This window comes from Osmia bicornis, chromosome 15, assembly GCF_907164935.1.
Source record: "Osmia bicornis bicornis chromosome 15, iOsmBic2.1, whole genome shotgun sequence".
In the NCBI taxonomy this organism is placed as follows: Eukaryota; Metazoa; Arthropoda; class Insecta; order Hymenoptera; family Megachilidae; genus Osmia; species Osmia bicornis.
Window position 1 is genome coordinate 252,825 of NC_060230.1, and position 23,327 is coordinate 276,151.

At 40.0% G+C, this 23,327-nt stretch overlaps 2 protein-coding genes across 5 annotated transcripts in view; both read right to left on the reverse strand.

The window, feature by feature from the left end:
• Positions 1-3,195: 3,195 nt before the first annotated feature.
• LOC114876037 (UPF0692 protein CG33108) lies at positions 3,196-4,090 on the reverse strand. Its single transcript, XM_029187045.2, has 3 exons — positions 3,876-4,090; positions 3,471-3,803; positions 3,196-3,397 (listed from the first exon to the last, which is right to left on the reverse strand). The coding sequence occupies exons 1-3, from the start codon at positions 4,088-4,090 to the stop codon at positions 3,196-3,198; spliced, it is 750 nt and encodes a 249-aa protein (XP_029042878.1).
• The window catches only part of LOC114876032 (protein patched), a 32,831-nt gene continuing 13,543 nt past the window's right edge, over positions 4,040-23,327 (reverse strand). Inside the window, exons 3-12 of one of the 4 annotated variants that reach the window (XM_029187030.2) lie at positions 19,155-19,344; positions 18,650-18,719; positions 16,789-16,886; positions 16,394-16,607; positions 10,987-11,394; positions 9,052-10,890; positions 8,491-8,979; positions 8,105-8,228; positions 4,947-7,798; positions 4,040-4,315 (exon numbers count right to left, since the gene is read on the reverse strand). In XM_029187030.2, the coding sequence (XP_029042863.1) occupies positions 7,656-7,798; positions 8,105-8,228; positions 8,491-8,979; positions 9,052-10,890; positions 10,987-11,394; positions 16,394-16,607; positions 16,789-16,886; positions 18,650-18,719; positions 19,155-19,344 (3,575 nt within the window). In that variant the 3' untranslated portion in view covers positions 4,040-4,315; positions 4,947-7,655. Of the gene's footprint in view, positions 4,316-4,946; positions 7,802-8,104; positions 8,229-8,490; positions 8,980-9,051; positions 10,891-10,986; positions 11,395-16,393; positions 16,608-16,788; positions 16,887-18,649; positions 18,720-19,154; positions 19,345-23,327 lie in introns of all 4 variants that reach the window. The other 3 variants (XM_046288794.1, XM_029187029.2, XM_029187031.2) reach the window with 3 other exon arrangements.

Here is a 23,327-nt window from a genome sequence, read left to right on the forward strand (position 1 = left end):
AGCAGTGACTCTCTTTGCATATCGACATTATGGCTATCGGGGTATCGGGGACCCCAAACCACCAATGACTCTCTTTGCATTCCGACATTATGGTGTTTGGGGTATCAGGGACCCCGAAGCAAGTAGCGAAATATACGAACTGAAAACGAACAAATCGTGAAACTCACTTGTTCGGGATAGTGATGGGTACGTCCGGATCTAGCGAAATATAAGACCCAAAAATGAACAAATCGTGAAACTCACTTGTTCGAGGTAGTGATGGGTACGACCGGATCTATAGCGCATGCGCACCGTAATTATTTATTATAAAACAAACTTATCAGTTATCACAAAATATGTTTATTATAAAAGATTACTAAAAAGTTTCGGCTCACATCATGACTGAAACAAAATTGCTAATTACAAAAGAAGTAATTTGTCACCAAACGTTAAAAATAGACTCACAATCAATCACAAACGATTTTCAAACGTAATGCACTGAGAAAAATTAAAAATAATCATATTTTATTATTCCTTCCGGCTAGCTTCATGTAGGTCCGACCTAATATAATCTGGGGTGTCAGGGACCCCGACGCATCGGTTGTGCTCTCTGCATACCGATCTAATATGATCTGGGGTGTCAGGGACCCCGGCGACTCCCCGCGCGCCGACGAAATAACATCTTCTTCTTAATTTCGCCCCTAAAGGGGCCGGCGCTTTTGGGGACTTATCTGTCCCCTTATTGCCCAACGAACGCTATCGGCCACGCGCCTTCGGGGATGTGCTGGCAGCCCCGCCAACAGCAAACCCCGCGCATTTTTACATTTCGTTACTCATACTTGTCCCATTCAATCCATACTTTTAGAGTCTGCTCATCGGTGTATATGTGTGAGTGTGTGTATGTTTCTGTGGGACCCCTTTTAGTCGCTTCTTGCGACAGGCAGGGGATACCGTGGCCGTATTCTAAGCCCCCCGAGCCACAGGGGGAGGACGAAATAACATCTTGTAGTGTCAGGGATCCTTTAGCTAAAATGTACGACCCATAGACTTTCTATAGAAAAATTGAAACCTCTGTAACTTTTGACTCCGACCAATTAGCCGCACAAACGCAACGATTTTTCTAATGATGTATGTATATGTATAAGATTTTGTCGATATAGATACAATTAAAATAACATATTTCTCATTTATTCTGCTTTTATGATGATAATTTATTAAATACCATTAATATCTTATTAATGAATGGTGAGACCTGGGCAATCGTTATTATTTGATGACTAATTAATAACTGTATCATTATTTCTATGGTACATTTATTAATTATGCAGCAAATAATACGATAGATTATCCATAGATGATACAAAAGTGAATTGAATAAAACACATGTATAAATTATAACATCTCTTTGTATTTGTATCACGTTTAAAGCTAAATACCGACAACAAATAAAGTATAATACGCGTACAGAAATGAAACAATTGTTAACAATGATCACATTATTAATCTCTTACAACGTAACACGATGGAAATTTAGAGTTTAAACTGTTATCGCTAATAAGGTATTTATTGAAATATACATACATAAATACGAAAATAAAGGGTAAAACGGTTTCCCTAATCGAAAGGATCGTATCGTGGTAAGTAACGGAAGACGTTTGACGCTCAGGATTTCATTTTCTACGATTTTATGTCTTTAGCAGGATTTTTTGATTTACACCGAAACGAAAAATCATACGTGCATATATATACATATATAGATATATATCTTTCGTTTTTTTATAGAGTATTTTGATTGACAATAAATTAATAGAGAGGTAAACTTCGTGCAAGAATAGGCACGGTATACAATTACATATCATTAATTATTCGATTTCTCGTTTTAAATAAATTAACCTCGTACTCTTTGCGGCACTTGGGTACAATTTTTTATTTCCTTATTCTTGAACGATGTTCTTCTATTGCGTCCGATTAAATACCACGAAGTCTACTAATTTATAACATCTCTTTCGAATATGCCTTGACGCAACTTAGTCGAAGAATCTGATATAATACACTTACGATTAGATACCGCATAGCTGTAGAAGACAGATCAGCCAGTCGCAAAATATTTTCAGGCTTTTTAGTTTTTATTCAATCGTACGTATCGATGTAACAAAAATTGTTTGTATTTAAATATTGATAAATACATAATAATGAAACAAGCATATTAAAAATTCAATTTGAAAGCGTATTGCTATCAAGACGCGTAACAGAGCGATTATGTATTTAATATGAATTTTTAATTTTAAAACAATTAGTACAAGTGGCAGATAATGGTACAACTAATTGTTCAGTTATAATATTATCCCTTGATCGACTTCTAATTTATTAATTATTATAACTGATATGTAACGAATGTAGAAGTTTTTATTGAACGATCTACTGTTTGAATGAACAATTAAGTAAATATAGATAACAAATCAATTTACACATCTTAAAATCAATACGCTCAAGTTTATACAATGCATGATTATTAAGTTATATTGCCATCAAATGCAATTGCGAGACTTTGCGATAAATTTAGTCTTTATTCACAATGCGAACATAAAATAAAGATCTACATATGTAATTACTTAATCGAATACCTAACATTTTCTCGCTAAATAAATATACTTAGATCTTTCCGTTCCATTTAATTACGGTTTAGATAATACCTATCTAGTACACTTTGATATTTATTTTATGCAGATATTTTTCATAGACTTCTTTCTTTTTCTTTACTGCGCATTTATTCCTTCGTGCACGTGTACATGCCAATCTTTCAGATTAACATACGTTTCGCATCACAGGAAGAGCTTGATATTTGAAATACGAAACAATTTTCAAACAGTTCGCTTGCATGTATGTAAGTTAGATATACGAAATTATTATTTACATTACATGTCAGAGTTTAAAGAATGAAATGTCGTTAATTGTTATCATTATGCTTGATAACAAATATTTGGATACCTCCCCAGTCGATGAACGTTGACTAAAAAAATGCTTTGCGAATTGAAACACATGTCACTTAAAAGCATCACAATTTTACAGATAATTAAATTCCGTAGCTGCTGTGCAAACGTTATGCCTTTGAATATTTACCATATGCCATAATGCGGATATAGTAATATTAATTATTAGTAATAATTTCTGTCTTTCGCTGTGATATTAATTACCTACAATTCTTGTACACAATTTTTATATGTATGGATGTAATGCCAATGCCCTACCACGTAAACCTCTCTGCCCTCCGACTCCTCCCTTTGGTATCACGTATCCTCCGGCGTGTCTAGCTGTTCCTTCCTCTTCCAAGTTTCCATTGCTCTCGATTAAATCGCGCAGCGGCCAACAAGCTAAATGACGTGATTTTCCGTGACGTGCTAGGACGTGATATCCTTGTCTGAAATGCATATATTAGTCGTGTTAGTTTAAATTAAAATGTATAATTAAATGTGTAATGAAATGTAACGTACCTAGATGAAATTAGACCGACAAGTAATGCCCAATGAGCTTTATGGCCTCTTTTTAAACATGGAGCATGATTGAAATCAGAATCATATGGAATTAGTACCATTGCTCCATGAGCCAAAGCATGCGTTAACGTATCTGGGCATTGTTGTAGATCTACTAAAATATCTGGTCTATGGTCAGGTAAATATTCTGCTGCTAGTGTGCCCATAAAATCAACACTGTATACTTCTCCGTGTTGCGTGAAACCCCTTACACGTGCCTCTGCTAGAAGCTGACTCACAGAAACAGGTTTTGTGTATTCCTGTGATGCCATGGCAAGTGCCACCAGACCGCATCTGTGACAATAATAATAAAACAGTGTTAAACCTTGCTAAAAACATCCTTATTTTATTAAAAATAATACTCACTGTGGACCATCTTGCAGGATTGGTTCAACTTGACAAAAATATGTTACTTCAGCATCCTTCAATTCATTTCGGGCTATCAGCTTCTCAATTTCTGCCTCTGCAGATGTAAGGGTAATTTTCGCCCAAGGAGGCAGGGAATCCGCATCGCTTACTTCAGTTTTTTCACACATAGGTGCCTCTGGCAAACTTGAGAGAGGTGGAGGTGGTGCTGGCATTTTTCAATAATAAATGCAATAGGGACAGCTACTTTGTTCGATTAAGAAATACCTGGTTGCCACTATAATCAGACGATGACAGTTTCCACAGCTATGAAATCATCCGTCTACACTTTGGTATTTTCAATCTGAAAATTGCCATTTCTCAGTGGTATTCTTTTTGTTTACTGGAAAGTTTCTTGTTCATTGTAAATTCCTTGTTAGTGTTCCTTGATCAGATCCAAGCTGAAATGTCAGTACAAAGGCAGCATGCAACATATAATCGGAATAATAAATAATAATCAATGAAAAAAAGAAGGAAATCGAGATAACTGTACATGATTTTTAGAAACCGTTAAACTGTACGTGTACTTTGAAACGTCTTTTCCCTGCTGTCACTTTATTGCGAAAGGAAAATGAAACACGAAGAAAAGGAGGAAACAAAACTACGTGGATGCAGCATTACTACAACTGCATTTATACATTACTCATTTAACCTTGAGAAATATGCTATACGGTATCTGTCATCGTTCCAGCAGACATGAATTGCAAAATGTATATAAATATGTACATATATACGACATCATCGAAATCAATCGTTCGCGTAAAATCGATTACTATACGTAACAACCGATAGCAACATTTTTATTTCGTTTCGAAAACATTTGAACACTTTTTACCGAATCTAATACGAAAACGAACTTGCTGTAAAAATTCTAATGGCAGCACATTGCACGATCGACATTGGACGGAACAATAATTGACGATAATTTCTGTGTCAAGCAACGATTACTGATCCAATATTATAGATTATCGTTGTTCACGGTAGATCTAATTCAGATCAGACAATCAATCAGGCGTAATTTGTTTACCGTACCTAAAATGCAAGAAAATCGCTGAAGCACGATTTTGACGTTTGCACGTCCCACCTATTCACCCTGTGACTCATGCACGTATATTATGTAATTCTTTGATAGAAATAAGAATGAACACTGGAGTGCATTGATGTGACGATATCAAGGGTTCGTTCGGATGCACAAATCTCTGACGAATGACAATTACTCGCTCGATACGACTCTACAATTTAATCCTCTCTAAAGGAGATCTCGAGTTGGCGTAGCGCACCATGCCTTATTCACAGACTTCTGTCACGACATACAGTCTGATAAGAAATTTCTCGCAGGTGCTGTTGCAGCCTCGAAGACGATTCACCAGTTTAGGCAAGTGCATTGTTTGCAAGAACCCTAGTCTCGAGAAATTTATTGTTTATCTCTTTTCACTTCCGCGCGACTCAAGAAACAGGTGCGGGGATTTCGGTATATACATATATACATACATACATACATACATACATACATACATACATATGTAGCACCCTCGGTGTCTCTCTAGGGAAAATGGCGATCTAAGTCAACGGAGGGGAAGGTGACCCCACCGCCGGGTATGACACCAAGACCAGACATGCCTTTGTTACCGGTACCGGTAGGGTTGAAATGAGAAATTAAATGTACTTTAAATTATTATAATATTATAATTATATTTATGTACAAATGAAGATTATAAATCATACAATTAATCGCTTCTATATTCAATATATAAAAATAATGAGCTTTTGTAGTACTACAAGTAACAGAAAGGTAATTGTTGTACCTCCACAAGAAATCTTCGAATTAGGGAACATTATTGTCTTTATATTTCAGAGTATGTTTACAAAGCACATACATTATAACTGTGATCAAATTGAGGATGCATAATGGAGGTACATTGACTATTCTTTTCCTTATGAAAACGTTTCTTATATGCACAAATAAAGATTCTATATCTATAATAGAACATCTTTTTTCATTCGTTGAATAATATATTACACCTTTTTACATTAGAGGTACGAATCATATAAATTGACTTATTTTATTTAAATTAAGTAACGATTTTATATAAAAATATTATATAGAAGTGACATAAATAATTAAAATATTTTTTTACAAGTTATCGTATGAAATAGGCATTGTACAAAACGAATTGTTTTAAATAATCGTGATATCAAAGTGAAGACGTAAATAAATAATAAATAAATTTTAGGCTTAATATCCTTTGAGTCATATACACACTGCACGTCACTGTTAGCAATATATAATAAATAGTAATTACCCGAAATTTTATAATCATTTTTCAAGGCACCACATTGTAGTCGTTATAAGAAACGTCGCGAATAGTCTACATTTTCGTAATTACTTCTAAATTAGAAGAAGTTATCTCTAGCAGTATTACGTAAACGTAATCTGTAAACGTTCGGCTATCTAAGTACCCAAATAGGTACAAATGATTCAATAAATGCATTTTATTCACTCAAAAATAATGCGTCGTCATTCGCAATAAACTTCAATACACACATTATGCGTATAATACTATTCGTATCTTCTAATCTAAAGGAAAATATTTCATTAGAGTTTCATATTTATGACGATTGAAGATGATTTAAAAAAAAAAAAAAAAAAGATATTACACATTAGAATATTTGTTTTACATAACAGAGTTTACGAGTTATTATTAACAATAATATAAATAAAAATTAAAATAATTGTTCAAATTCTGTGCATTTAATAACATCTCCGCCGTATATAGTTGTACATGAGACAATAAAAAATTTTCTAATTTGTAAAATAATATTCTTATAGTTTCATGGAAACCGTCGTATACCACAGAGCGTAGTAAAATAATATTTTCTTTGATGTGCTCCTAAGTTGAGTCATTAAACATATCGTTTCATTTATCTCCGATGACTATCACACATTCAATACGATGAAGAAATAAATGAATATTTCATTCGTGCACTGTCTGCATTGAATGTACGATACGTAAATGCGTCTTTGAAAACATTTATATACAATATTTCACTGTGCGTATCGATTCAGTGAATATAAAAGCATTTTTTTTTTGAGTTCATAATACTTTTGTTTCTTTTTCTTTAAGTTCATTTAAGACAAACACGTTCTATTAATACTGATGTGTGAATACCCACCGAATTAAAATCATTATTAGGGAACTTTAATGTTTCACGTTAATCGAGATTTGTCCGCATTGGCAGTGACTAATTCTTAATGTATAGGGTGTTTCATAACATCTGGGACGGAGGGTATAAAAGGCAATAAAAAAAGTTCATACAAAAGTATTTAGTATTTGACTTTGCTTTCAAATTACAGCCATTTTTTTCTTTCTATTTTTACTATATGGGTTTGTGTAACAGGTTTACTGTAACAGGAGTTTGTGAAAAAAGACAAAGAAAATATATATATATATATATATATATATATAAAATAGGTGAGTCAACCGACAGTGATTTAGTGAAACACAATAATGGCTGTAATTTGAACGCAGGGTTAAATAAATACTAAAATTTTCTGCGAACGTATCTCGAATAATGTAATTAGTATTCAAGATTTAGGGGTACTCGCACATCGGTGTACATATACATTACTAAAGAAAAGAGGAAAAAGAGAGACTATAAATCTATCCTAGTCAGCCTTCTGTATGTTCCCGCTTTGCATGGTACTTGAGCAGTAGCTGCCGGTCTTCCCGGTACTTATTGTTAATGTTTGTTTGGGTTAGAGTCTGAATCCGGTTCAGAACTGGAACCGGAAGACTCCCCAGCATTAACGTTCGCACTGCAGCGCGAGCTCCTTCGGCTAGTGGAACCCGTGTGCCTGCATTTCTCGCTACGATCCACTGTACCTACAATAATTTCAAAGGAAAAATTAACATAGAATCTCTAAATACGCCAATATTTAATATAGTCATTTTCAGACTTAGTCTTTCTTTAGTTAAAAGGAAGTGTAGGGGAAGGAATGTTTCACCACTCTAACTTAGGGTCTCCCTCCTGTCTCTCTATACACTTACTTTTTACTAATAGAAGCCTTTGTTGTACCTAAGTGTATGTAGAGAACAGAACATCATTTATTTGACTATTCACTAGTAGGAGTATACAAAATTTCATTCTATCTAGACGGAAGTCATTTTAGTCAAACGTTAGATACTTACTGGTTAACGGTGTGTGAACTTCAACCTTGATATTAGCTGTCGCAGTGACCTTAGTTGTGATATGAGATGTTGATGTCACTGGTGACATTCGACTAGACCCACTTGTATCTGATCCGCTACAATTCTGTTAGTTGAAAAACAAAAGCACACACGTTAATCATGCTTCATGGAATTCGAGTAGTTGCATCATCATCATCATCATCGGAACAAGATTATTATATTTAAGTAAAATCATCAATATGAATTCAGAATACATATGTATAAGCAGTTACAGGAAGCATATATGGGAGAAAGAAAAAATCACTCTCACTTCAATTATGTTTTAAAAAAAAAGTATGATTTGAAAAAAAGAAATATTTTAGACCAGTTGAAATTTTCGAACGTACCTGATTGCCACACGTAGACGTTGTTTCGACCTTCAATTCTGGCTGAACTATAATGCAAGATTCTTGCGTACTGTGCCAGGAATTGGGTTCCTCGGTGATTGTGGTCAGCGAGGGTTCAGCGTGTAACCTAGCATTATCAATTTTGTACGATCTTCTCGGAGGCGCAGGTGGCTTCGATCTTCTAACAATCGGCGAGGCAGGAGGAGTCGGCGTTGAAATACGATCCGGATGCTCGTTGGGTATCACTTCTGGAGATGGCCCAATCAACGATAGCAAAATGGGGAAGAAGAAGAGCCCGTTCACCAAGCCGATTCCAATAAGGCACAGGAGTACCAAGAAGAAGTATCTAACGATGAAATCGAACTCCGAGAAGGCTAACATCGCGATTGCCAGTAGTGTCGTAAGAGCTCCATGAATTACTGGCGCGTACATGTGCTCCAAAGCTAGACGAATCCTTCGATCCCTGCTTCCGATACTCGTAACGAAACTCTATAAAAATGAAGGCAGAGTTAGGACGGAGACAAAACGATAACTGTTGACTGGTATCCGGCTAGTACTAACCAGACAAATGTGCACCGTAAAATGTACAGCGATCCCGACGCTGAGAACCAACAAGACAGCCGGAACAGCGCTCAGTTTGATGTCGCAGAGGCCCATAATTCCGAGAAGTTGTAGGACAACCCCGGCCAAACAAGTCCCGACCAGCAGAGCTGCCCAGAGATTCAACAGCAATATTCCAATGACCGCGACACTGGCCGCTAGAGCAGCGAGCAGAGCGATGCCTAGGCAACTTCTCAGATCCATGTACTGTTCCCAAAATAGAAACGGTATGCCGGAGGGAAAATTTGGTAATCCCCGTTCCTCGAACTTTCTGCACAACTTTCTTACGCTGCCTATTAGCTCGGTGATCTCTTGCGTGTCGGTGAGCTTATGAAGATAAAACGGCATCTGCGCGTACGTCAAGGGCATGCTCTTTGGAATCTTCAATTCGTGATCGTTGGTATAGATCCACTGCCTTGGTTCTGGTCTCAAGTTCGCTTGAGAAGCACCGTAGGCTAACACGTCGTTCGACACCCATGCGCTTAGATAGTTGTAAAAGGCACGAGGATTGATGATGCCCTCGGAGTCGACCAATCTGACCTGGGTAACCAGAGACTTGTCGATGGGATTATCGACATGACCAGTTTGCACCAGTAATTTGTAAGCTAGAATCGCTTCGTCGCTGGCATTTTTGTACCACCTCTCCTGTGTGATGCAGCCACTGTTGTAGTCCTTGTCGAAAGCGCTTTGCAGCCCTCTCAGCCAGTCCCTGAACAGACTCAACCAGAACTCTGGAAGACCTCCGTTGTCGTTCTTGATCACGTTCTTTATCCTCATGAAGGCGTCGTGATACTCGTACAATAACTTCTGATTGGTAGGGTACTCAAAATCCCTGCCCGTAACAGCGTACATATTGTAGAATCCGAAGTGTTTTGCTTGAGCGGCCAGGAAAGCGTGTTCATTGGAATTCTGTGGGACCAGGTCGGTTAGTTCGAGACCATCGTTCACTTTGATAGCCTGCCAGACACTGCCCGCTAGAACAGCGATCAGGATCATCATCCCAAACACCTTGGTCGCTGGTCTGGTGACGAAAGGGGCGTAATGCCTAGCGGCCATATGAGTCAAAGAAAAGCTCAGACAGTCATCCTGACTGCAGCCGGTCAGGGTATCCTCCTCGGAGCACTGTTTGTCCAGATCCACTTCGATGTTCCCCCCGACCCAGGACTCGTTCTGCGCGTTCTGCGAAGTCAAGATCTGCGTACAAGTCTCGCGTCGTTCCGGTGGGATCGATCTGGTCATCGTTTGCTTGGCGGCGCCGTTGCTCAGTCGGTTCGCGTACCTGTTCCTCCCTGCGTTGGACGGCAGGCAGCAACAGAAGATGTCCGAACGACCAGACCGACGTCGTCTCAGGTCCAAGCTGACCATAGCTGGGAAGACGAGCAGCATGGCGGCCAGATTGAACAGCAACAATATTCCAGCTTGCAGACAGAAGACTCGAAGCGCGGGAATGGGGATGATTGCAGCCGCGAAGAAGGCCGAGACGTTGCTGAGCCCTGCCAGCAGGACGGACAGACCTGTCCTTTTGAGGACCACACCTGTCTGCTCTCCGCTAGGCACTTCGTTCACCGAAAGCTCGGCGTACGTGTGTGTCAATAGGAACATGTCGTGGACCCCGAGTCCGAGGGCTAGGAACGGGACGATCTGAGTGGTGGCTGCGTTGAAGGGGATTCCCAGGAGGGCGCAGAACCCCAAACCAGCCGCCACAGTCGCGCAGATCAACGTTACTCCCGCTATCCCAACGCCTGCTTGCGAACGCACCGGGTCCTTCCATCGAAGAAGCACTATACCAGCGTACAGTAACTGTAACAGAACAGTTACTCGTATGTTAACCACCAAATGACATAGAATCATGCTGAATCAGATTTGCTCTGGCTGCCCAACGAACACGATACTAACCATCAGTGTGCAACCAATGGCGATCTTCATAACGGATAGCTCGCTGTACTTTCCAAGTATGTCGTTCATGGTGGTGGTGCTGAACGCGTACAAATTGTACGGTGCCGAGCCATTTGCGTCTAGATGCTTCTTCACCTGATTACTGAACGCCCGTTGCCAGGTCTCTAGCACTTGGGCAGCCTTCTCCTGGGACCAATCGATGTGGTGCACCTTGTAGGTGCCGGCGAAGAAATCGTAAAGCTCTCGTTCTCCCATCAGCTGCACAACGGTTTGCAGCGCAGCTGCGCGGGTCAAGTGACCAGTCTTATTGTGCTTGGCACCGCCAACCAGCAGCTCCTCCGGCCAGTGCATATATTTCGCCGCGAAACCGTAACAGCCACCCGTTAATTCGGCTCCTATGTCTGGTACCTGGCGAAACAAATTTTTCGAATATGTTATTTCCCTGTCTGGGGAAGGGAGGACTAGGAGTTTTACTAGAAATGCATCATTTCGTAAAGGGGTATTATCTTTCGAGTCTCATTAAACAGACACTAATGAATTATAATGCATTCATTAGAGAGGATCAAGCTCTCGGCAGACTATCCTGTCCACGTTATTTATCTTGGCATGATATAGATATTGCCATTGGATAAGATCCAAGCAACTAGACTAGAGTGATCGTTTAAAGTCCTCGCTGGTATGCTCCTTTTATAGGTCCCCATAAAATCTCACTGTGAGGTCCGTAACACCCTAGACCACCCTCTGTCGTCTCTCACTTACGATCACGTTTTTTATCATTTCTTTGGCCACGAAAGGAACGCCCGTTCGTGCCCCGTTTCAATTCGGAATCATTCTTTTGACAGCTTTCAGAATTTCTAACGTGACTTGACACGGTCTTTACTTTTAGATTCTCATCGTCAGTTATGTATTTGGTTCGTGAGAAATGATTTAACATCGAAGAAGTTTAATTCTTGGCATTTAATTAAAAAAATCTGAAATTATGTGGTAACTTACTTTCACTTGTTTACTAACAAAATATTGTATAATTTACAAAGTTTTAATACATTAGCGAACTGAATGAACTATAATTATTACGAATGTTAGGTGTGAATGAACTTCGTAAACGATAGCCACGTACGAACGTTTAGGATAGTAGAAATATCAAGTATGAATGAATTCTGGGAATGTACGTGATGTTTCGGGTGCAAGGAGATACACGATACGAGTGGACGATACACAATATTAACTCGCGATAATTTGAACAGTAAAAACAGAACTGACACGCAGATTATAACCCTTTGGGATCCAAGCACAATATTATATGGTATGTATAATAGTGTTACATTATATGCTCTTTGAAAGTTTTATCGAAAAATAGATTTATTATTCAGTTTGTGTAAATTAAAATATACCTACATATACATATACATATACATATACATATAATGTTGTGCAAAATCGAGCGTGAAAAAGTTAACAATTAATTATCCCTACGTTCACGAACAGAGGACTCAGAAAAATCGAATTCACAGAAATTGGCAATAAAAAAAGGAAACTGTAAAAGAACACGATACATACACCGTGCACGTTACTTGCATACTAATAACAAGCTCGAGTATTAATTATCAACAATTAATTCGTCGGTTATTACATTGTAATTAAGCAAATAACCGAGTCACGCGGATATTGCCGATCCGCGTTATTCTCTTCTCCGAAAGCTTGCCAACTTTTCGATTATCGATCCTATAATCGATACGGATAATTACGGGTACAATGTGTTCAACATTTTTCATTAATTCTTGCGTAAGAATTCTCATTTAACCCTTTACTTTGCCATTCGGGGAATGTTTAAAAGGAAGATAGTATAATTTAATTAAAATTAAATTAAATGTATAGTAAGACCTACTTATTACATACTAAAATCTTAATTATTAAAAATATCATAATTATCTTATATTATTCTCTTTCTGATCGTGAGAAAATGATTCCTGATTTCCTGTAAGTTGGAAAAATATGAATTTCGATGAATGAAACTAATGCAATTTTCTGTTTTGAGAAGTGATATCAGTTTTGCTTGTTATGCAATGAAACAAGAGGGTCACGGACCTCGTGATGTGACACCCGCGTGCCAGCACACGAAGGCACAGGTAACACTAGAGCCCGCCCACCGCGATTATCGCGTGTCTCGAGTATCGATTCGCGTTGCCGTGATCCGCCACGATATCTTGCTGGCTGATTTTTTTCTTTTTTCCATGCTTTTGTCCGGAACAATTTGTTGGAGAGAAAGATTACGATCTTGATGGACAGTTCCGGTCAAGTTCAATTCATGAGATCGTAACTGACGACGACGACGACGACGACGACGACGATGGTTAAATTAATAGAATGATCATTTTAGAAATGGTCAAAATGGTAAACACTTTAGAGATCACCCGGTATGGAAGAAATATCGTTGAAAGGGAAAGAAGGTATCGAAGAAGGTATGGTAATTTTGAATTGCACCCGTTTGTCATCTCTTTTTCGTCGACTGAAATTCGTTGGCATCGCGTTGCATGGTATACGCATCTTATATTCCACGATCGTATAGAGACCAATTCTCGTTTCACGTTGGCCATAAATTATCAAGGGCGTAGCATCGGATGCTACCGGATATCGTGCAGGCATACCAAACAAAGCGTCTCGGCGCGGCGATCGTGATTCTGTCTGTGATTCGGACGGGACGGGGACGCGTTGCACGTGGACGTCGCGGTCGTCGCAACGTTATGTAATTCCACGAACAGAAAGCTATGCGTGTCACAAAACGTCAACGTACCTACTGGCACGCTTTTCTTGTTTTTCTCCGCGTGTTCGAGTGTGGTGTGGTGTCACGAGTCGCCGCTAACGGCGAACCGGTAGTCGCGTTACACGCCGATTCAATCGCTTCTCCCTCTGCACCTGGACACTTCGCCCCACCTTCCTACCTCTTTATCGTAGCCTCATTTTTATCGACGATAATGCCTCCCTTCCTTTACTTCCGTTACATTCATATCTTATTGTTAGACAATAATTTAATTTTTGCCAAAGTTGATCGTAGCGAAAGGGTTAATATTGGATTATTTATGATGTTAATTTTTTTAAAACAGCCTGTATTAAATGAGATGCATCGGGACGTTCTTCGCCCGCAGCTATACTTGAAATGTTCCAAAGCAACAAGGGCTGAGACTGCCCCATTAAGTATAATTACCTTAAATACGGAGGCGCATATGCGATATGGAAATAGAAGTAGAAATAAGGGGGGGGGGGCACGAACGAGCGGAGATACGCGAAAGAAACAGAGAGCAATTGACCGAAGGTAAAAAGAGAAGAGAGAGGTAGAAAAGCCTCCTTCCTTTCAAGATCGGACGACATAAATCCACGCTTTCAATTATGCGAAATTAATTGACCGCGCCTTGTATCTTCCCTCTGCAATCTCTCCTTCTATCTTTTTCTTTCTTATCATTCCTCTTTCCTTGTCTGGATGCTTCCGTACGCACGTGAGTTCTCGGTGTCGTGCAACAGGATGTATGTACGACGTACGTGCATCTTTGTACCTATGTGTATAAATTTCATTGTACCTATCTTTCGTCTGGTCTTTTGTGCCCGGTTCCCGTTCTTTTATCGGCAGGATCAAGAGGTAATCTTTGCAGATGTGCTCAAAGAGCGAGAAAAGAAAAAGATGACGAAGAAATTGCATTTTGTGGGGGTCGCATCTCTGCGAGATGGAGATACTACATGGGGCAATAATACCGCTTAGTGAGTTGAGCTTTCCGTTCCTTGAAATATACAAATCTGAGAATTTTAATGTGGCGGTGACTTGCAATATTATATAATTGTAATATTATAAACATTTATTACTACCCTCGATAAATGCTATAAACCTCCCAGGTCTTAAACTTTCCTATTACATATTATTTTTTTTTCTTTTAACACCCTGTATGTGCAACGTTCGCAAATGACTGTCTGTTTTTGGAGGCTGTATACATACGCCCTATGTAGCAAAAGGGTTAATGACACTTACACGATGAGTACGTAATGGTGTCGGCAGTGAAAAAGCGTACGTAATGCTTGTGTGTAACGGCAACCACCAACGTAGTGCAATAATGACGCACATCTTTTGATTTTATTATTTTAATGTACCCCTGGCCACGGCCCACGCGACTCGCATACACATCGTTCTTCCTTTCTCTCATTTCCTCTTTCAATTTCACGGTCGAAAATTGTCCGAGGTACTGTTTTATGACACAATATCTTATAAAACGCGGATCTTTGTTTCTATCTGAATTAATAATATTCATTTTAATGATACTTCATTTTTCGGGTACTTCAATTTGTATTTAAAATTATGAATAATTTGGAGACTTCCAGTTTTTCCAGAATGACAAAAGTTGCGACATTTTCTATTTAAGATAGTAAAAGTGACGCGTTTCAACTACATATCACATGAGAACGGAATCGACATTCCCCTTTGATTTCGCGCGATGAGAAATTCTCGATTTCGGTCGCACCATACATATGTACTTACTTACGTAGGTACATACGCGCAGTCCTTGGGTATGCTCAATTAAATATTCATTACTGCAGTCGCCGGCTCCGGAATATTCTTCGAACATCAAAGCGGAATCGACGTCGCTGTCCGGGACCTACCGGACTCGCTACGTGCACGCAACCGGTCGTCATCGGCCACAGAATTCTAAGTGGTCTCTTATTATTCTGGACATTGATCCTATGAACGGATCTTAGCGTCCAACCTTTCCTATATTGTCTCATCGCGTCTCATTGCCGAGGCAATTCCATTGCTACCAGTCGCTATTTTCACAGTAATTGCATTGATATGTTTCCCATCGGATGCTTTCTCGATAATAGCCAAAGAATTTTTAGCTGACCTCTTTTCTTCATTTTCTGTTTTTTAAATTTCACTTTTAACCTAATATGTTGCTTGATAGATTATTATCAGTGGCCGTATTGCATTAGAAGCGAAAAAATATGATGTATTTATTACCTTCAATGTCCCACAATCTATTACCAATCTTATTACCAACCTATTATCAACGTTTCACGTCTCGCAGATGTCAAAGTATGTTAAATGGTTAATTGATATCTAAAAATTTATATAGAATGTTTAAATGGTTGCAACCAGAAAGAGAAAGATCTGAACGTATTAGTACCTATACGATTGGAAAGGCAACTTTCAATCATGAGCCAATTTACGATCATTGTTCGCTTTTTTTCTTTTTGCGCAATTTAATCGAAATTTGTCGGCAGCGAACGTACCTTGTTTGATATCAAAAGGCAACGTTACGATCGTGTGTATCAATAATAATTATTACAGAGGACTTTCACCTTAATCGGCCGACACTCGACACACAAGCTGGTATTTCGGAGACAACGTTTCGATCGGTTGGTTGCTTACCTGTTGGGATTTTTTGTTGGGCGCGGTTTCCGGGCACTCCGGATCCGTTGGGTCGAGGCAAGGTTTGCTTTGGTAGCCGTTCGTTATCCCGGCTCTCTTCATGTAGTCTTCCAGAATTTTGAAGGGAAACATGAATTGAAGTTTCTTCATCTCGTCCAGCATTCCGAATGGATTCAGATTCGTCCACTGGACCGGCTTGTTTGTTTGCGTGCCACTAAACAACGAATAAATTGAACTGTTGGTGTTGATCACTGGTGACTATTTCACCAAAATATTTCGGTATGTATTTAGACTTCAAGTGTTGAGGTTTCTTTAGCAACCGTGCGATTGAGTATGGATTATACTCAACTATGTACTAATTTGCAAAGGGAGAAGGTGCTTTTATTGTTACTTACGGTATGTGGACAGGGTATTCCGGTCCCAAGAGTTTACTGCCTTCCCAGAAACAGTCGAGCGGAGTAATGATGGCGCACGGTATGATACTGTCGAATATCTAAAAAAGAGCACTCGGTTGAAGAATTTCTCGAAGGAAATAACTTTATTCCGCGTAATTGAAAAATTACTGAGCTCCCAATAACGAATCGATCGTTATTATTTCACTTTAATGGCAGTTCGTTTCATGGAATCTTTAATTCTGGCAATTTTAAATTAACAGGTTACTAATAAGATTGGTCTACTTACAGTGGAAACTTATTAATTAAAAAATTTATTCAATTATTAATTAAAAATAAGGTAAGGTAAAGAATGCATGACATTAGCCATCAAAGTATTAATAAAATTTTCATCTCTGAAGGAAAGAAATTATCCTGTTCTAAGGGTATTTAATCAACAGGATTCCTTAATAGCGATTCGTGCACGTTCTTGGCTACGATTTACGACGAATATCTGCTTTTCTTCGATAGTGGACACTAACGATCGCCATAACGTTTTTCTTGGTAGCAGGGCATTATGAGAGGCCACCTATGCGTTCTCAGAAACTCAAATAGGGCGGTCTCTCAACCGAAGCGTTTCGTTTTTTCGGCTCCCTTGATTTACGAATAATATGAATTTGGATAGAATTCAGGGAACATGGTGATAAAAAGAAAAAAAAAACCACGATCCAATATTGTACATATTTTTTAAGTTATAACAATTTATATGTAATGAAATTTTTAATGGTCCTGGTCAAGATTAATCTTGATTGCGTGCAGTTTAGATTGAGACATTAAAGGAAGCAGAAAGAATTGGTAAATGAAAAGCTTGCATATATGGAGGGAAAAGGGAAAAGGGAAAAATATAGAAGGACGGGTAAAGATTAAAGGATAAATGAACGACAGTGTAATTAGCCTGGTGTAATAACGGGGTATTGACACTGACCACAGCACGCGGTGTCAGGTGTGGTCCGTGCTGTTGCTCCTCCTTCGTCCTTATTATACGCAAATGCGAGCAGAGAGCAGTAAATAAGTATTTCATGATCTCGTTGCCCTTGTTTCTCCTTTCTCTGTACCTTCGTCTCCGTTGCTTTAATGTTCAATCGACAACCATCCCTTCTAGCAACCTTTCTTAACACGGCTTTCCGAACAATATTGCTAAATATGCAAACTATTTTATTTTAATTATTTTAAATAAATTAAATAAATTAAACAAATTATTTTTAATTAAAGGATGAAAATTCCTTTTGGTTTAACTTTAAACGTAGCTCACCCTGTATATGTATAGCAAAGTTCATTTCGGGTCATATAGACTGAAATAGAATGTCATAATTAAAAAAAGAATACTCTTTATAAAGAAACTCGTAAACGTGGCGGATTTCCTTCGTTCGAAACGCTTCGGTATTCGGTAACGTGTGTGCTCGTTAACGCAAGAAACGAAGTACATAGCCACTTTCAAGTGTCTTCTTATCTATTGAATTTTCGATGGTGACTGACGATGAAAATCGAGAAACAAACGCATCGTAAAAACCGGAAATGGAATCGTAGCGACGGAGACGATTTAATCTGACAACTATTTTAAAACATTCTCAAAGTGTCACCAATTGAAACTACATATAGTACATATGACAATTTTTGAAGTTAAACTTTACTTCTCGGCTAGACGTAACCATCGCTAGTTTCAAGATTTCCTAATGGAAAATCGAAAAGTCACAGTGTAGGTACGTAGAATAAAAGCGATATCGTAGATCACGAGTCGAATGGTTGAACAGCCACGATCCTGTAACCAATACACGCACACGTTCGCCCATCACCTAGATACAAAGTAGTGGTAGTTTTAAATTACCTGGTCGATGTAGTGCATGTCGAAGTTGGGTATGTTCAGCGCGTAACACATGTCTTTCAGCTTCCACGTGCTGCAAGCGACACGAAACACATGCATTCATGAATACAAGTTTTCCATCCCTTAAACCCCTCTGTGTCTTATATAAACGACTGGAAGAATTCTCGTGAAAAGATTCACAATCCTCTCTTCGAGTCGCACTTCGACACTCACGGGGTGTTCGAGAAGTTCGCAGGAAAGAAACAGAAAATTATTTTATAGCACGATAAATCACGATTATTTATGTATGTCATATATGTATAGTATACCAGTAGCGTAATTAAGGGGAGGGAACCAGAAGAGACAGTTTTAAATATTTTTAAAAATTTCAAAAAAGGTGGATAATTGTGATTATAAACTTTCTGTTCGTATTGAAGAAGAATGGTCCTTTTCTTTCCCGTCGAACTTGTCGAACTCGTCGAACTCGTCGAACTAAGAGGCAAGAAGAAAGAGAAAAGGAGGGGCTTACATTTCGAACAGGTGTACGGTGACCTGCGTCGCCGCCTTCAGGATCGCTAAATGTTCCTTGAGTGCGGCAGGGTGCAAAATATTCGCCCCGGAATGCCTCGGCGTTTGGATGACGAGCTGGTGCGTCGATGCGGCCGCTTCCCCCAGCGCTTCCGAGGCATAGGTTAACTCTTTTTGCAGTCTTCCACCCTCTACGATGAAAAAAAAGCAAACGTTAGAAACGAATCCTGGGGATCGCCCCGGCTAATATCGTACGAATCTAAAAAGGATAAAAGACATAGCATTCTTTTCGCTTGGTGTAATCGTTTCTTGTAATTTCTTGCGATTCGTCAAACGGGTGCCGGGGCGTCTAAAATACAGGTTTGGAACGCAGTTGTCTTTCTTCAAAGGGTAAAACCTCGCTACCTGGCCCTTGCCCAGAGAAGCTTGAAAGGAGGAGTTGATGTTTAAGTCACGAGCTTCACCGGGATTGGTTGCTCGCTTTATTCGCGACTCGTGCCACTTTAAGCTTTCGACGGCCTGGTAATGTTTATGCTCCGGACGATTCCTCGAAGAGAAACATCGACCTCTCGGTCCCAGTGTCGTAACACACGTTTCTACGGCTTTACGGATATACCGAGAAAAATTTTCTGGCAGTCTACCAACGAAAGCGTTCCCAGAACAAGAGACATGGAAATAGCTCTGTTATGATTCGAAACGTCGCGTCGCCCTGCCACCACTTCCATACGACAACCCCATCGATCTTATCCAAATAAGAACATTCATGAACATTCATGAACATTCAACCTTTCGGTTAGGTTGGCCATTTTAAGTAATTGGGTACTTTTCATGAGTTCGGTATAGTATTTGGATACTTATTGTACACCTGAAACCCCTTAACCTAAACCCACGGGACCCTCGAAAGAGATCTCTCTCTCTATCCGAACGGTGAATACGAGCCGTTCAAAATTCCGTGACAGGCGCGGCGCGGCGCGGCGCGGCGCGGCGCGGGCAGAGCAACCGCCCTCATTATTGTTCGTCCTTCGAGCTTTACGATCGCGGTGTTCGTCCATGTCCCTCAAATTGGTCACGACGAATATCGAGTGGAAAGGGACCGCCCGTTGACTGGTTCGTTCTCTGTTACCTACAGTTACCTACCGGAACCCTCGCATTTCGTTTGGACGAACCTGTAAAAGGTAACTTTCGCCGGGAACGGTTGAGAACCTTCTTGATAGCAGGCGACACGGGTGGTCTTCGGAGGCCGCGCCGTGGCGGAACGAGCAAATACGCCGTCGGCATTTTTGACGGCGAAATCTGACTAGGTGGGGTCCTCACGTACCCCGTGTCAGACGTCAGCCTCGTGCCCTTCCTGCCTTGCTTTTCGATTAATACACGACGCATCCACGGTTCGCGCTTTTGCTCTGTCACTTCCACCAGCCAGAACTTGGAAGTTCTCTTTCTTTTTTTTCAAACACATAGAATGTCATTGAGGATTTTTTACCGGATTTGTTACTTTCTTAAATTTCGGAATTATTCTTTTAATTATTTTCTGTTGGTGGCCCAGATTAATTTATTTGGTTTATTAATTTTTCCAAGTTATACTGAAGATATCCTAAGAGGGGAGCTCGTAGCTCTGTCAGTGTATAAACATGTTCAAGTTAATAATAGGCTAATAAAATGGTCGATAAAAAGAGCTGTAAAACAGGGCCGTTTGAACGATCGTTCGGTAACGAGTCAGCTAATTAATCAGAAATAATCGCCCATATTTATCTACTCTACGATCTATAGACTGTTTATACATATAATGGACGCGTATATCGTGACGTGAGTTAATGAAAGTCGTTACGAAGCATTATGTAATATATACATAGTTCTAAGTAGGGAGGTGAAACACGTCGGTGGATGCTGGAGGAAAAGATACTGTTCCAAGGTAGAAAGGGTCATCGTGACCGACCTGGGTAACAGGGACAGAGATACCCTGACCGTAAACCTTCGTGGGACGAACAGTAATGAAGGTGGCGTGAAGAAGAAGAGAACCTGATTGCGCAGCACGTTTCACCTTTTCCTCCTATTGCTCTATCGTGGAATGTATAAAACCGCTATGCGTATTTCTTCACCTTGACAATATTTCTAAAATTAAAATTCACCACTGATAAAAATAAGAACTTATCAGCTTTCAATTTCTAATTACTACAGAGTACAGTAAACAGAGAAATAAGCTAAAGAACAGTGAACGGTCTGCCATATATTCTATGTATACATATGTAGGTACATATGTATATGTAATAGACCAATACAGGAATAACATCTGTAGAGCCCCAAAAAGGGTAAATTATAGAAACGATTACTGCATACGGAATCACTTACAACGAGTTTCTCAACTTCCTCGTACCGCCCACGTGAACCATAACATCAGCCAACAGACTATGTATCCTAGTTCACCGAGAAGATGAATCAACCTGTAGAATGCAGCGGAGAATCGAGCGTAATAAAGACACTACTCTCTACGCTCTACGCAGCAAGAAACACGCGTGTTAACGGAGAGAGAAGGAGGTACATATACCTGGACTGGTTAAGATCGACGAAGGAGAAGGAGAAGGAGAAGGAGAAGAAAAAGGAGAGAGAGAGATAGAGAGAATGAGGAGAGAAAAGGGTGAAGAGGAGTGATTCAGCCCGAGTGAGTCTGGAAGGAAGAGGAGAAACGGGCATCTTGATTTATCGGCGGGGCGTCTCTGTAATTATTTCTCCGTCCCTGTTCGATTCACCGGCTCCGGACGCGTTCTCGTTCTATCTGCACCCTTCCGGCTACCGTGATTGTACCATGTAAGAATCTCCTTTGCTCTCTGTCCCTCGGGGGCACCCTTGAATGGCCGCGTCTTTTAGCTCTGTCCACTGTCTCATTCACCCGCCACGCCGCGCCGCGCCGCGATCCATGAACAACCGCGTAGGACAATGTGCCTACCGGTCTCCACTTCCACTTTCTTTACCGAACCTCGCGCCTTTTCTATTTTCTATTTTCTATTTAACTTATTTATCAACTTATTTATTCAACTCACGAAACCCTTTTTTTCAATTATAGAAGTTCATTGAAGACATCAATGCCGGTCATTGTACCATTACTAGGTTCCCTAGAAATAACAGTATCTACATACTCTATTACGGTTTCTATCGCAAAGTGTTTCTATCGCCTCGGCTTTGTTGATCAGTGAAACGTGAACGCCAGAATCGAAAGAAACACCCTTCGAAATTGCACGTATCGCGGAATAATTACGGCAGCCAGAGGGAAGAATCTCTCAGGAATAAAACGAGCTGCATCTCCCAGATGCGACAGTCTTCTTCGTCTGGAAGATGCAAGAACCCGACGTTTAACGATAATAATTCGATGCTTGCCCTGAAGGAAGAACCTCCACCGGACGTGGGGTATACGGGCGAGCCTTGAGTCAACAGTGGACTCGAAGGAACAGAGGAAAAGAGTGGAAAGGAAGAGGGAGAAAAGAAAGAAGAAAGTAACGCGCGCGTGTTGCTCTTCTTCCACCAGGAACGAGCGGGGGACGTACTACGAGGGAGAACAGGTGCAACGAGCGGCTCTTTGGTCGTTCGACAAACAGAAACAAGGAGAAGGAAGAGAAAGATAGAACGAGAGGGATCACTACCCACCCCCTTTCTCGTCGTTCTCGTGCTTCGTCCTTAAATGCCTGGACAGGAGTAGAAGCAACGACGGTGGCAGCCCTCCTTAACTTCTCCTCCTTAAATTTCAAACGAGCAGGCTGTTAAGCCGGACAAGGTAGGACACGTCCGTCGAATCGTTAAAGGGATATTCCGTCCAATTATCGGTTATACGTTAATTTCCCGATATTACACTAGCCAAAAGCCTGTCTTTCCTAACTACGAAATGTTTATACATAAGGGAGATTACATGGTAGGCGGAAGAGTTAGAGGTGTAGCCGAAAGAATCGGGTAATCAATCGATTTCGCCGATTCGTAATTAGGAAAAATTCTTGTAGCAATTGTATGCACGCGTGTTGCTGAATTGTTGTTACACCAATGGCCACCATCTGTCGCTGAATAAACTTTCCACGAAACGATTTCCTTTGACAGTTTACGAATAAGTTCCGGAAAGTGGATTTTTCCGTTTTGGAAGTTGATCCTAACGAGGGAGAGTAACAAGATTGAACGTCTGTCAGCGTCACGGACA